Consider the following 14,948-nt stretch of genomic DNA (forward strand, 5'->3'; position numbering starts at 1 on the left):
CCGTCCCACATTGTGCTGCCTAGAAAGCAACATAAATTGAACTCCCTTCAATTAAAAATAACACAAAAGACAATGTCGTTACAAGTAACAACCTCCCAGCGCGACGTCGTTTAAATGCATCTGTGGAACCTTTCCTCTGCCGACAGATTAAAAAAAGTTGCATGTAATTCGCAACCTCTCATTACCCAAAAAGATATACACACACTCATCATATAAAATACACACAAACACACACATATACAATACATTAAATTGCTTTCTCAAAACAGTTATTTTGCTTTTTCTGTTTCACATTTGCACTTCTTCGTACAAATTGTATCCCTCTGCTTCTCTTCTTGTTTTTTCTGTCTACTTATACGTACCCGTCGTCATCTACCCTCTCTCTCTTTCTATTTCTCTCTGAAACTCTCTCTCTCCCCCCTTCTTTCAGGCGGATAAACCGGTGTGTACAGATCCAAGGCTACATATAGCTGGTAAATTAATCCTAAGCTCTGTTTTACAAATTTTTTTTTCCCCTCTTGAATTACTAACTTCGATTCATTTCTTGGTATGCTAATGGATTGAAAATTACAAGTGGGTTTTCACCAACTTCATTTATGATGCATTTACTGTTCTTCTTACCACGTTGTCTTGCTTTGCGAGTCTTGAATTGCTTCTCATCTTTCTGGGAATTTGGTTCTTTGAATTTTATAATTTTCTTGCACATTTTTGATGAAATTGTGAACTTCTTTGTTGGGATTCGTTTCTTTTTCTTGGATGATCGCGTTTTCGATTGTCAGTTCTGTTCATCGTTTCTGTGCTTTAATTTCCTCCATTTTCCGAGGTCTGAAAATGGGTATAAAATGGGGTCTGGGCTTGTTTGAATTGCAAGATGGGTTTTGTAGTTATGTGAAGTTGCTTCCTTTATTAGGGATTGTGGATCAGTAATTTTGTTTTGGCTTTTGGGGGAGATTGGAGAGTTGCTTCCTCTGATTTGATTGATATGCTTTTTTCTTTTGTGAGTTTAGTTAATGTTTAATATATGTGTGTTCAGATCTCAATCATTTCTTATAGATACATAAACATTCTATTTGATAATCATAATTGTAAAGATCATTGATTTGTGTTAGATCACCTGTCTTAATTTTTGACATACATGTTCTTCCCTTTTTCACCATTTTGCTCTGATTTTTTTATTTTTATTTTTATTTTTTTTCAATTGATTATCACAGAGTTTTCCTAGCATTTCGGAATTTGGTTTCTTGATTTCTAGCTTGGGCCAGCATTTCTTGTTAATGGTTCTTCACTGTTTGGCAGGAAAAAAAGGAAGATTAAATGGAGGAAGGATTTGAATTTCGATGTTGGGACGAATTAATACCTGATGCACTTGGGCTAATATTCAGGAACCTTTCACTTCAGGAGGTACTTACTGTAATCCCAAGGGTTTGCAAATCATGGGGACAAGCAGTGATGGGGCCTTATTGCTGGCAAGAGATTGACATTGAGGAATGGAGTCGGCACTGCCAGACCAACAACATTGATCGAATGCTTCAAATGCTGATCACAAGAAGCTGTGGTTCAGTCCGCAAGCTCTGCGTGTCTGGCCTATCCGGTGACCCGAGTTTTTTCTTCATTGCAGACCAGTGAGTAAATTTCTCTACTGCATTACTGTTAGCCTTCAATTTCCATATGTTCCTTTTGTCTTTGTTTATGCAAGAAGATCACAGCAATCCCTCCTTCAACTTATAATAAATTCTACTCGAGAAATTGATCCTTGGACTTTGGTGATTTGGGTTATTCCCTTTTTAGTATATGACAACAGAATTAATGATTAACCAAGGAACAATGTAAAGTAAATAAGTCCAATTACAGCGAGAATTGTTTTGGTTTAATAATTTCCATTAACTTGCACAAAATTCCATGAGTTAATTGTATTTCCTGCTATTGTTTTTTCAAGTCAAAGCTTAGCTTCTCATTTTGCAAATTGCTCAAGTAGGAATATATGGTATAACTATGTAGCTTAATTGTGAATTCGGGTTTTTGTATTTAACTGTTTGTTGTTTTGGTTGGAAGTGCCAAATCTCTTCAGACTTTGCGGCTGCAAAGAAGTGAAATAAGCGATTCAGTAGTGGAACAGATTGCAGGGAGGCTCTCTTCAATAACTTTCCTGGATGTGAGCTATTGTAGGAAGATTGGAGCCCCAGCCCTTGAGGCTATTGGAAGGCACTGTAAATTCCTTACGGGATTGCGTCGAATCATGCACCCACTAGAAGCGATTGATAAGCTTTCTCAAGACGATGAGGCTCATGCCATTGCTGCCACAATGCCCAAGCTCAAGCACCTTGAGATAGCCTACTTGCTTGTTGCTACAAAAAGTGTGCTTGCAATACTTGCAAACTGCCAAGAGCTCGAGTTATTGGACTTGCGAGGGTGTTGGAATGTGAGTCTCGATGAGAAGTTTCTCAAGAAATTTGCAGGGCTGAAGGTGGTTGGACCCCTTGTTGATTCTTATGAGATCAATGGCTGGGACAATTGCTCGAATTACTCTGGTTCGTCTGGTTACGTGCCCTGGGAATTTGTGGCTGGTGAAATAGACGATTACTATGATGAGATATCCGATGGGTTTTGGGAAGACGACCAAAATGCTGAGGATGTGGAAATGTGGTTCTACGACGGCCTTTTTGATGCTGCTGTGGATGCTGGCCTTGATTGGCCCCAATCTCCTTGAGGTTTGCTTGTGTAAATGTTTGATGGATTTCGATATATGTCACTGCTCGTTTGCTATGTTGTTAGAAATTCTGCTTGTATTGCTACTTAGTTGGCCATTATATGTTCTATATGAAAGTATATCTCTGCTTTTCTAAAGATACATGCTGTTGAATGGTAGTGGTTTGTAACCTTGTTGTATATAATATAGTTCTATTTCTCTGCTAAAGAAAAAATGAAGTAACAGAGCAGCAATTGGAAATACTTTTGTGCTTTCAAATACTGAAATTTGCTTTCTTATCTGCTCTCAAATGCAATAGTAGATCTTAAAATTGATAACCAAAGAGAGAGAAAAATAATGTTTCCTGTGGAGATGACAGTCCTAAATCTACTTTGGTTGCCACCCACCCAAACAACACAAGGCAATAAATAAAATAAAAGCTGGAATCCAGAAAGAAATGGTCCCTATCATATGCTGAATGAGCTTCTTTTGCCTTCAAGAGTACAAATGGACCACTTCAGAATAATTCCTATATGTGGTGTGTTTATGTGTGTATTGTTGCAATGAAATATCTTCTCATTATTTGTTGACAATAATATAAATTTTTGATTCGGATTAAGAAATATTTGGATTTTAGTTAAATATTAATTAATCATTGTGTCTTAGGATCTATCCATTATTAGTTTGCAGGGTCCCACTTTCATACATGATGATGGGGGGTGCAATGCATGTTTGTCTTGCCCCATCTTCACAAGATGTTTTAAGAAGAAGTGATGAATAGAGCAGAATAGCTGAAAACAAATGGTTACTTTGATTTCACACCATTAAAAGATTTCTGCAGGCAACAAGAACAAACAAATAACACACACACACACAATTGGGCATGTATAAATCTAAGAAAAAGTAAATTGCTGGTGGGCCATTTCAAAGGGACTGAGAGAGAGAGATGCCAAACCTGTGACTCATTCTGTAGCACTGGAAAGTAAATTGGTAGTATAGAAGGTTTGTGTCTGTATTTGGTTGGCTTTACAAAAGATGAGGAGGAAGATGCCTTTTGGATAGATATCATATGAGTCTCAACAAAAAAAGGGCCAGCATTTCTTTAACTTTTGTGTGCCAAAACATCAACAACAATCTGTGTGTAGGGCCCTGTATCTTTTAGCTCTTACATACACGAGTAAATCTTGAAATTACAGTGAATGTTGGTTGTATCATGTAGCGATGTGATATATCATTGGCTTTTTTCTTTTTCTTTTTTTAATTACAAAAACACATATAATTGGCTGTTGGTGTTGGAATATCCTCACATTTATTATTATTATTATTATTATTTTTAAAAAACAAAGTAATAATTCAAAAGAAGAGAGAGAGTTCACAATTGGCTACCACTAAAATATGATTTTTCTAGAAATTGACAAGTGGAAATATATGTACCAAAAGATCTGAAATCTAGAAGATAAGAAAACAATAAACAATGGTAGATTTTTATAATAATTCAAGAAAAAAACTTGAGAAAGTGTGAATGTTTAAGAATAATCTTGAAAAAGGTTAGGAGGTAGGGTTGTGTTATAAATACGCCAAGACTGGCCATGGAAGCCAAACTAAAAAATTATCACTATGCGAGTTATAAAAGATATTTTTCTTCCAGCTATCGAGATGGTGAGATTGAGATTGAGATTTATGTTTTTGTCTAAAATTATCTTATAAATTATGATTAATTATGAAAATGGTACAAGTCTAAGAGATTCTACTCCAGCCATTGTCTAGAGATGAAAACTTCTCCGGAATCAATTAACCATGATTAACCAATAAAAAAGCATTTTCATACCATTCACGAGTGTCACGTATACACATATATGTCGTATCACATAATGAGATTCGAATAATAAAAAGGATAAATTACATTTGCATCCTTTGATGTTTCAATAAATGACACTCAGATGTAAATCAACGCATTTTTAACCATGACACTCCTATGGTTGCAAATGTCATATTTGTTCTTAATTATTTAATTCAATTAATTTATAAAATAGCAACCCAGTTAATTGACGAAACTACCCTCTCATCGTTAAGCCTCCTTCTGTATCCTAATCTGTAACTCTTTTTTTTCTTCTTTTTGGGTTCATTTTAGTACTTAGCTAGCGGCCGACTCTCCCTTTCTCTCTTACTAATCTCTTGTGGTGGTTATGGTAGTGTTTAGGTTATCAGGATGTTTAAAAAATAAAAATAAAAATTAATTTTTTTTTATTTATTTATTGTGGTGATGGTAGTGGTTCTGGTAGCGTCTCTGTGTGTTGGTAGTGTTGTCTTTGGTGTGCGGGTGGCATTTGGGACGAATAAGTTAGGTTGGCCATGACTGTTTTCAAATTTTTTATTTTTTATTTTTTATTTATTTTATATATTTATTTTTATTTATCTACTGTGGTCTTTGGGTGTGGTGGTGGCGGCGGCTATGGTGGTGTACTTGCTATTTAAATAAATATATTAATTTTCTTTTTAATTTTTAATTTTTATGTTATGGTGGTATAAGTATTGTTATATATAAATTATACGACAATACTTAAATCCTCTCACAAGCGAGGATCTACAATATACTCACTATCTATGATTTGGTAATTAAAATAAAAATTTATTATCGATCCACATCAGTGAAAATGTTATAAATCCTCACCAGTGAGGACTTAACTATTGAGCTAAACTATATCCATATGTATACAAGAGATGAAGATGTAAGTTTTGTCCAAAGTTAAATTTATGATTTTATAATTTAAATAAAGTTACTGATAAGTCAAAAAGGTTAAAAAATAATTTCATATAATTTTAGAGATTTGAAGGGGCGTGGATGCATATTTTTGAGAGTGTCAATGTAAAAAAATCCATTGACTTTTCACCGAGCGTCGCGACCAAAACCTGCAATTTACCTTAATAAAAAAAAAATAGCACATACTTAATTTTGATAATTTTTTTATTCAGCTGTATTGGGACATGAAAAGTCTTTCTAAGAATGTTTAAATCAAAAGTCGCAAAACATATGTATTAAAGTTTCAGAATATTCCGAGAGAAAAGGCACCAAATGTAAGCATTATTTTTTGCAGTAGCAAAACCCTTCGGAAAAGTAAAGTAATCTGAACATCACATACACACAGGACTTTTATGGCCACTAGTAACCATCACAGGCTCTGTTGAATAGATTGCAGAAACTGCAACAACGATTTCGACCCAGATTCATTAAACCTTATGCCAGAACCGATGACCTAGAATTTAATAAATCAGATCGATATAAATCCTCATCTTCAATTACAGGTGGTATACTCCATGTTCCAAGAGATGGTCCGGATATTTTCCCACCTACAAAAATCAAATTTAGTCAGATCATGTTCCAAAATAATAATAAAAACTATAAAATAAATAAAGAGAAATAATTGTGTTAATGAAAAGGAAAGAATGCTACCATATTTATACAAATAACAGGATTAAAGTAAATGATCCTAAATAGGTGGCACAAGGCTACGTTGAGTCCAGCGTCAAATGAACCAAATGTGAATCACCCACAAAAAATTTACCTTCTCTTGTGGCTTCTTCACATCTTCTCTGGTAATTCATGGACAGTTTAGAATCCAAAGCTTCCAATAGGTGTTTGTACTTCTTTTCAGCATCAGTTATGTATTTTGCCTATTGAAGGAGAAAAAAAAAAAAAAACACCAACACACAAAAACAAAAAGGACGACGAATTTTCAAGTAATGCTAAAGCTTTCCAATGACTATATACTAAAACAGTCCAAACAAATAAATCAAGAAACTAACGCTATGAGATTCAAATGAAGACATGAAAATTGGACATGTTACCATATGTGGTGAAGTTCACAGTTCAGGTATCCAAAATAATTGGTCCTACAACCCACTATAGGACACAGATTACTAAAATTATTAACTATTCAGATCATGCCCAAAGACTATATTTCCCCATTATGACAACCTTCCAAGAACATACTAAAGATACAAGAAACATCTACGTGACATGAGCTCTCCTTAATTCATGAAGTACCAAAGCAGGATAAACACCCGAGGAAGGGTATGGAATTGGACAGGCACCCATGAAGCGTAAACGAACACGTAAAACCCTCTTGCTATTTATTCCTTTTGTTACATCATTACTTAAAACGGGTAGAGTGCTCGTGTAAAATACTATATGTCCCATCAAACACCATTTTATCCTAAGAAATAATAAATAAATATATAACCTCATCATCATGTTTTTGGGTTTGGGATTTGATAAATCTGACAGCCGATGCACATGATGTGTCCATGCAACACAGAGAGATAATCGAGTAATGCTCCTAAGAGGACCCTCTTAGGAGGGCTTTACTCTATATAATCAGCCCATAGTTAAAGGCCACCAACCAACTGGCTTTACCAAAAACTGCATGGTGATGCATGTATTTCCAACCATATAACATGGTTGCTGTGTCTTGAAGAGAGAATGATTGTAAGAAATCATTTTTCCTGTTTATATGTTTTTTTTCCCTTCTTAGTACCGGTGCAAACTTGATCCAATATGATTGCCCAATGAGTGAAATAAATTTCAGGCAGTGATATTTATAAGACATACCAAGATAAACTAGATGTACTCACCAGCATGGTTGGTGCTGTGGAAGTTCCATATATTCTGACGAACATGCGTAAAATATTAAAATTATTCTCCAACACATCATCCTACAGAAGAAACAACAATATTTTATCTTCAAGAGAGGGCAAACTAATTAAAAAGAATAAATATATAACCAAGATTAACTAGGAAAAAAATATATATATAAACGAGATTAGGGAACTCCTCACTCACCTCATAGTCAAACCTACATCATCATGGTATCATCTTCTTAATAACCAGATATGATATTATGCTTCACATGTGCATTAAAATTTTCAAAAAAAAAGAAAAGAAGGTAGGATTAATTATCCAACAGAGATGGAACCAATAAATAATAGCCCCAAAACAGCAAAAGCATGAAAACAAGTGAAAATGCAGACATGTTTCCACAGACAAGATCTCAAAACTCACATGAAAATGCCTATCCTGATGGAATAATTATACGTAAACTCACGAGGACCAACACAAGCAACTTCCATATAATTTCAGTCCATTTCTTTTATGACTAGTACATAATAATGAATATAAAAAGGGCTATAACACTTGCTCTGTAGAATAATTTTCACAAAAGTTTCTTTAATGGAATTGAAGGGAAATAAATTATTTGAGTACCAAGAGAAGGAAAGTACTTACAAATCATCAGATACCTCTACGAGGAATTCAGAGATTGATAGGAATTCCATATGCAATTCATTTACCTTCACAACAGCTTCACAGAGAACAAATTAAACTGGTGAAATATAACATTTCCAACAGAACTGGAGAAATAAAATGCACTTCATCAAGTTAAGGTTACAATAGCAGTGAAAAGGCCAAAAAGGCCATTACCGAGTGGCTCTTCCTACATTTTGAGGTGCAGGGTGGAGAAGACTCCAATACAAACCAAACCTTTGGTATTATTTTGCACAAAGTGTCTACTCTTGGATTCCACAGAATATAGCTGGCCTAATAACCGTCCTATACAATTTTTCTTTTAATTTATTTGACATTCGTTTGTCAAATAGGATACAACTAGCTTGCCTCCATTCTGTCCACCTGCTCCAATCCTACATTCTACATCACCATCTGTCTACCCATCTTTTTGTAATCTAACATTCCAGATCAAAATAATTATCTCATTCATAAGCAAATGAATATAAGAAATCTACCAACAGGTCAACAGAGATGTACCTTTTCTCCTCTCAACTGATACAGCAGAAGATTCAGCACCCGATAATCAAAGGATTTCAGATGAATAGCTCTTATCACGTCTTCGATAGAAATCTGTGCAACATAATATCTATGATAACAGAAAACAAAGAAAAGCAAAATATTGATCTTTCCCACTTTCCACATAATGTCATTAAATTAAATACCAAATGTCAGCGGAGCATTTTTGTAGGAAAGTTTTTAAAACTGACATTCTACCAGTTTTCTACATTCAGAGGGAAAAAATGGAGAATTGCATGAAAACTACCTCAAGTAAAATTTAAGAACTATACTAGAAATATATCAATTTGAGAATAATTAAACGTGTCAGAAACAGTTTGTTAACTTTGTTAAGACTTGATTTATTTGAATAAAACAGCCTCTTGAGTTATCTGTGCAACATTTTTTAATATCACTGTGGTACTGTGATAACAGTATGAAGCCATATATCTTTCACCATGAAAGAAACTCAATTTGCTTGCTTTGAATTCTATGTACAGTTTCCAGCATAGCACAAGTATAGTATTTCATTAGGAACTAGCATTCCGCTTTTCTCTTATCCTGTATTTTAAACTAGAGTTCTCTTGCTGGCAGGCCTTGAGCAAAGAGAAGGATCGATGATTAGATATCCTAAATTTTAAAAATAATTAATTTTTCTATTAGTCGTATGCTGAGCAAATTGCAGAAAATATGCTACTTCTTATGGTCTGACCATCAGTAAGGAGCATGTCTTCTGCGTCATGAAAAAAGTATAAGCTTGAATTTAATTTCAGGATCCAGTTTGGCATTATCCATGCTCTTGCATATTGACTGTTTTGGATTTGAAGATTGAATAGGTTGGGCTGGATGCAGTACAGATATGAACGGCATTAAATTACATAAAGATTGCAAAACTTGAAAGATGATGTACAAGGAGGTTTTTCCCAATAAAATTCCTTGTGCGCATATAAGAGAATGTATTCATTAAATTATTAGTTTTCCTAAAATTAGATAGATAGCACATCATACAGACATAAAAAACAATGATTGTGAAATTTAAAAAGTTTGGATGATTAGGAAATTAATTTCAGCAGAAGAGATTATGGTGATATCTACCTCCATTTTGCTTGTTAGTGCACAGCAGAGCTTTCTTTCAAGAACCCAATATTCTTCTCCACACCTAAACTCTTCTCGTATCCTGAACCCATAAAGAACAAGCAGATGAACAAAACTCATAGGCGTGTTTTTACACTACTTTTCACAAAAGAATATGTTTGTAAGCAAAAGATTGGACCTCTCAGTCAAAAGTCCATGATGTGCAAGTATAACAAGCAGCGGTCCAAAGGGATCTGTTCCGAGCAGTTTCATGCCCTTAACAATACAGCTCTGTTCAACTTTCTGTATCAGCCAAAATTAAGTGGGCCAAGTAAGAGTTGATGAACTGTTTAAAAGAATTGTGTATCATGTCTGTTTATAGTTATACCACATCAGATCCTCCTCCTATAATTGGAACTCCAATTGCTGGAAATTGCAGTAGTTTCTCGTTCAAAGTATCCAACTGATCACCAAAAAAAAATTAAAAAAAAAAAAACCGCTATTTAAGGAACAAGGAACAAAAAGAATCTGGTAGCTAATGGTCCACGTTATCAAATGTTGGAACTGGTTGCAACACTATACATCTCAAAATTGCACTGCCTTTGGACCATTTTTGAAGAAGAAAGACAGCAACATGGCTTATCTCAAAAAGGGCTCTTTGATTTCTGTATAGGCTTTAGAAAGAGAGAGAAAGAAAATAAAAAATTACACATAAACATAGGATGGCTAGGAAGTAGGCATATTGCCTCAGTAAAAGGATATTCCATACTTCAAGTTGAAGTAGGGATGTATGTTTCCACAACATCATAATAACACAAAGGCTGCAGGGGTATATTTTTTGAGTTCTCAATACCGTTTCAACAAATTTAATCAAGAAGTATTCAACAAATCTTCATTTAATAATAAAATACCAAACATGAGATATTTGCCAAATTGTTTACCTGATAAATAAAACTTTCTGTAAATGAAAGCATTGGGAGATATCTGAATATTGATTGTGGCTTATTTACATCCATTTCGTGAAACATAAAATAAGATCTGCACTGTTAATTTGAGAGAAAATCACAACATCACCAATTGGAATAATTAGATAATAACAGTTTGCAACCATGATAATGTAAATTTATTTGTATTACCATGACTATGCTCATCTTTGAAAGTGCCTAACAGTGAAGAAAAGAATGATGGTATAATAGCAGCAGATGATTGATGCAAGGCATTCCATTGATGATATTTCATCATGCAAACTCAAGAACCGTGAAAATGTTAACAACAAGAGAGAACCAAAAGGAAGAAAAAAGAAAGCAGAAAATGTTAGTTTCCAAATTCATAATTAAAGGAGTCCAGCTTAGTCTGCTATACGCTACTTCATGAACCTGATTGTCATACTTCAAGCAGAGATCAATTTGATACTCAGTTTGTCGCACTAATTCAGCAAATCAGATTGAGGATTGTTCAATTCATTCAAAATTATGTATAGATCTATAAAAGTTATTTGATTGGAGGGTTTAAACATTCTGCTTAATAAGCACCACAACCATGACAAGCACTAGCTACAAAATAATTATATCAAAACTAAGAACTCAACTACAAAATCAGCGGGGAACACTTGACTCTTAATAGAACAAAATGATTGAAAAAATAAAATAAAAATGCGAAATCTAAATTTGCAGTTTCTTTTAGAAAATTCATCCACTGTATTTAAGCAGGATGTCAAGAGAAAAAGACTGAAGACAAACTTAATCTTTGATATTATTTGAACTAAGTGGTTGCTCTCATACTCAAAATCGCATTTTCACACTTCTCAAACCAAGAAATGACTCCCCTCTAGTTTGAAAACGTACTAATAAAATATTTAAGTTTCTAAAAAAACATTAAGCGCTTGTTTCAAATATAAATGCAAAACAAATTCTTGTTCAGAATCACAGATTGACACAACTTCCAATAAGATAGAAAACCTCTTGGTTCAAGCACCTTATTGTTATTAATCTAGTACAGTCACTAGGCCAGTTATACACACAGAAAGCTTAAATAGTTAAATATTAGCATGTCCATACGTAAAACAAAAAATGCAGCATTAGCTTATCCCCTGCTTTTCAAAAGTTCCCGTGGTTTGTCTATCACAAAATCAACGAAAGAAGAAAGGTATTGCTTACAAAATCTTCTAGGGTAGAGTTTGCTCGTTGCATTGCATCCAGCCCAACCATAGCCATGTCTTCAGAATCACTTTGTGATGAAGCACAACCTACTTTATTGTCATGAAAAAGTGGGGAAGTATTTTCAAGTTGTTCATTTCCTGCAAGAAATTTACAGCTGAACACACATATTATTAAACAAATAATGTGAAGCCAAATACAGCAAAACAAACAGTTTCTCAAGAAATAGTTAAAACAGTAAACCCCTGATAATTTGTTTTCTTATCAAATATCTCAAATGGTATTTCACAAATATGGAATCTCATATGTACTGGTGATAGTTTAAAAATTTTAGACAATGAAAGTATCAAATTTCTTCCCTATGAATTAAAAGGAACTGTTAAAACGAGCATTTGTCAATTTTGTAAAGTAATAAGAGATATATTCAACCCAAGTAGTTGGGAAAAGGCTTTGTTAAGTTGAGTCGATTTTAGTAAGAAATGGATTCAAACTTGTATTTATTCTATCAAATGGTTTCTCCTATATATTTTCATGGAAACTATATATTTTATGTCATTTAAACACCAGCACCATCGGTGCAAGGATGTTGAGAGAATGAGTAAAACAAATGACAGAAAACAAATATTCACTGGAGGAATGTCCTAAAGAAGAATTCAACGATTATAGCTTCCCTGAAACAACCACCATGATTGCTTTCTAAATGCATAATACCTTCCCCACCAAGCCAGAGCAGTGCTTCCTCAAGAAACGCAGCCGAAATCTGTCAAAACAGATGATATAAGCACACAAATTGCATCCTCTGACTGTCACAGAAGTGGAAGCAGAACAAGCAGCAAGCAGTACTCACCTTGGACAAGTGCTCAGAAATCAATTGGCACTTCATATCCATGTCAAGTTCACCACAAGGTTGTAACTTCAACATGTCATATACAAAAAATAAAGGATCAACAAATGCTGCAGAATGCTTTTTCTGCTTCATGTTAAGAACAAAGAGAAAGGTGCCACAAGATCACTCGTGTCTATACTCTATACAGGCACATGTGCATGCACTGAATGAAAAAAATAACTCAGAAATAATACCTCCATGGTAGCCCCACAAGATTCAACACTTGATATAGGAAAGCCATATTTTTTTAAGAACTGAAGTTGGGCCATGAAACTAAATGTTTGAACATATCTGAGGTAAGAATTACACATGCTCCCACACACATGCACGCATGCACGCACGCGTGCATGTGAGAGAGAGAGAGATGCATCCCAACAAAAGTAAAAACAATACCCTGTTCAGGGTACTAAATCCTACGATACATGCCAAAATAGTATAGTAATAGATATAAATGCCACCATATCTTGGTTTAATATTTTGACTCGGCTAAAGTTAGCCCAAAAATTGAGTACAAATACATGGAAACATTTGGAGACACCATGTACATATGACATCTTATATGACATTGTACCAGATAATTGAGTTCCCCTATGAAGGTATTCTTGAACAAAATGAATTTTTTTTAAAGGATGTATGAGCATTGTGGACTATTTTGTAAATGTAACAATCGGGAAACAATACAGAAAACTAGAAGGTTTTATAAGAATAAAAGAAAACTATTTATATAATTAATGGTTTGCTTGATACAAAATCACTTGGAGAGGTATATAGAAATTTAGAAGGACTTCTTATTTTATGGTGAAACGCTGCATGTGAATCGCTTCTCAGTTCCCTTTTCCCATTTTATAAGAAGTTGGAAGAGCAAGAATGGAGCTCTTCAGGCATTTCACCAGTACTATCTTCATCTTCTACTCTCAAATGTGAGATTGGTTTCCACTATAATCAGAACTCGAACCTTGGCCAATAGCGTAATTATGACCTAATGTAGAGAATGAGACAACATGGACTCAAATTCTCCAATCATCGTTGCAGCTTCTAGCTCTTGATTTGCTCCTATGACATACTACTCCTACCAATTTTTTGCTAACACCAGATGCGAAGTATACTTTGGCAATAAAAAAGCCTAATTTTGAAGATTTCTAGCAGGCGCTTTTCATCCTCACATGTCCAACGGGGATACTTTGTCCAACACAAATTCAGTATATAGGTCGATGTCATTGTACACCAATATGGGTACCTTGGGATAAATAAGTCCGTCCAAGTAAAAGATCCGGCATTGATCAGTCACTAACAATTGAGATTTTAAAACTCAGGAACAGTCTCTACACTTATGCAAGCTATAAAATAAACCCTAAAAATAATCTACTTGGGATAATCTAGTGAATTACATTTTGACTTAAATTACTATGTAATACTTATAGCCCGGCCATAAGACATGTATTTATTTATTATTTTAGATTTATTTTCCGGTAAGGAAGATATGTATTTATGCTTCAAGCTTAACAGCAACAACATTTCATGTGTTAAATGCATTATAACCAATAAATTGTGAAAAATGGGAAAATTCCGACATAATTTGAATAATAGTGAAGATGTTTTGGGGTTTACCAAAAAGAGGATGAGATTAGCGACGAAGCGATCGGAGTCGGCGTTTCCGTTGGAAGAATTGATTACGCCATGCGAGTGCATCAACAATAGTGTCCTCTGTACTTGTTCTAGCTTCCTTAGTCCTTCCATTTCACTACACTCGATGCTTTGCTCTGTATGTGTATGTATGTATTCCTCTCACTACACTCGATGCTTTGCTCTATATGTGCGTATGAGAAGTCGCGAGCAAGAAGAATTGAGAGAGCAAATTATACGAGGACCGAGGGGGACCAAAAGCAAATGTTTTATTTTCTTTTAGAAAATGAAAAAGTTTTATTTTTATTTTTCTAGTAAATTGGGAAAGGGAACTCCAACACGGCAGAACCTTCCCGCTGGGTACAACTGAAAAACACTTATGTTATGTTTGGTGTACAGGAATGGAATGGAATGGAATGCCCATTTTAATTATTTTTCTGTTTGGTGTGTATAAATGAAATGGAATGACCATTCCATTATAATAAAAATACTGGGAATGAAAATCCATTCCACAACTAAACCTATAAAATGGTCATTCCATTCCCAAGTAATCTTTTTAAAAAAATCAACTTCCCAAAAAACCCTCATATTTCAAGTCCAAAAACCACTATTACCTTCCACCACAACCACCTCTGCCTTACTCATCACCACCACTACCACCGTCTTCCAGCACCACCACCACCGCCT

General features: G+C 34.6%; 2 protein-coding genes across 4 annotated transcripts; one reads left to right on the top strand and one right to left on the bottom strand.

Moving 5' to 3' along the window:
- Positions 1-212: 212 nt before the first annotated feature.
- On the top strand, positions 213-2,844 carry LOC132284045 (F-box protein FBW2-like). Its single transcript, XM_059786104.1, has 3 exons — positions 213-473; positions 1,297-1,622; positions 2,053-2,844. Exons 2-3 carry the CDS (start codon positions 1,315-1,317, stop codon positions 2,705-2,707), a joined length of 963 nt encoding a protein of 320 aa, XP_059642087.1. The 5' UTR covers positions 213-473; positions 1,297-1,314; the 3' UTR covers positions 2,708-2,844.
- Positions 2,845-5,693: 2,849 nt separating this feature from the next.
- LOC132282600 (uncharacterized) lies at positions 5,694-14,518 on the bottom strand. 3 transcript variants are annotated; one of them, XM_059784330.1, is made up of 14 exons: positions 14,247-14,514; positions 12,600-12,665; positions 12,464-12,512; positions 11,753-11,892; positions 10,538-10,639; positions 9,985-10,059; positions 9,796-9,899; positions 9,618-9,699; positions 8,505-8,597; positions 7,968-8,032; positions 7,527-7,539; positions 7,319-7,399; positions 6,250-6,358; positions 5,694-6,034 (listed from the first exon to the last, which is right to left on the bottom strand). In XM_059784330.1, the coding sequence occupies exons 1-14, from the start codon at positions 14,373-14,375 to the stop codon at positions 5,922-5,924; spliced, it is 1,221 nt and encodes a 406-aa protein (XP_059640313.1). In that variant the 5' UTR covers positions 14,376-14,514; the 3' UTR covers positions 5,694-5,921. The 3 variants fall into 3 exon arrangements, 2 of the variants coding, with proteins under 2 accessions (XP_059640313.1, XP_059640314.1); XR_009471803.1 differs by lacking the exon at positions 7,527-7,539 and having other exon boundaries at positions 14,247-14,518; XM_059784331.1 differs by lacking the exon at positions 9,985-10,059 and having other exon boundaries at positions 14,247-14,515.
- Positions 14,519-14,948: the final 430 nt, after the last annotated feature.

This window comes from Cornus florida, unplaced genomic scaffold (assembly GCF_030987335.1).
Source record: "Cornus florida cultivar Cherokee Brave unplaced genomic scaffold, ASM3098733v1 CherokeeBrave_3.0.0_Hap2_Chr11, whole genome shotgun sequence".
Taxonomy (NCBI): Eukaryota; Viridiplantae; Streptophyta; class Magnoliopsida; order Cornales; family Cornaceae; genus Cornus; species Cornus florida.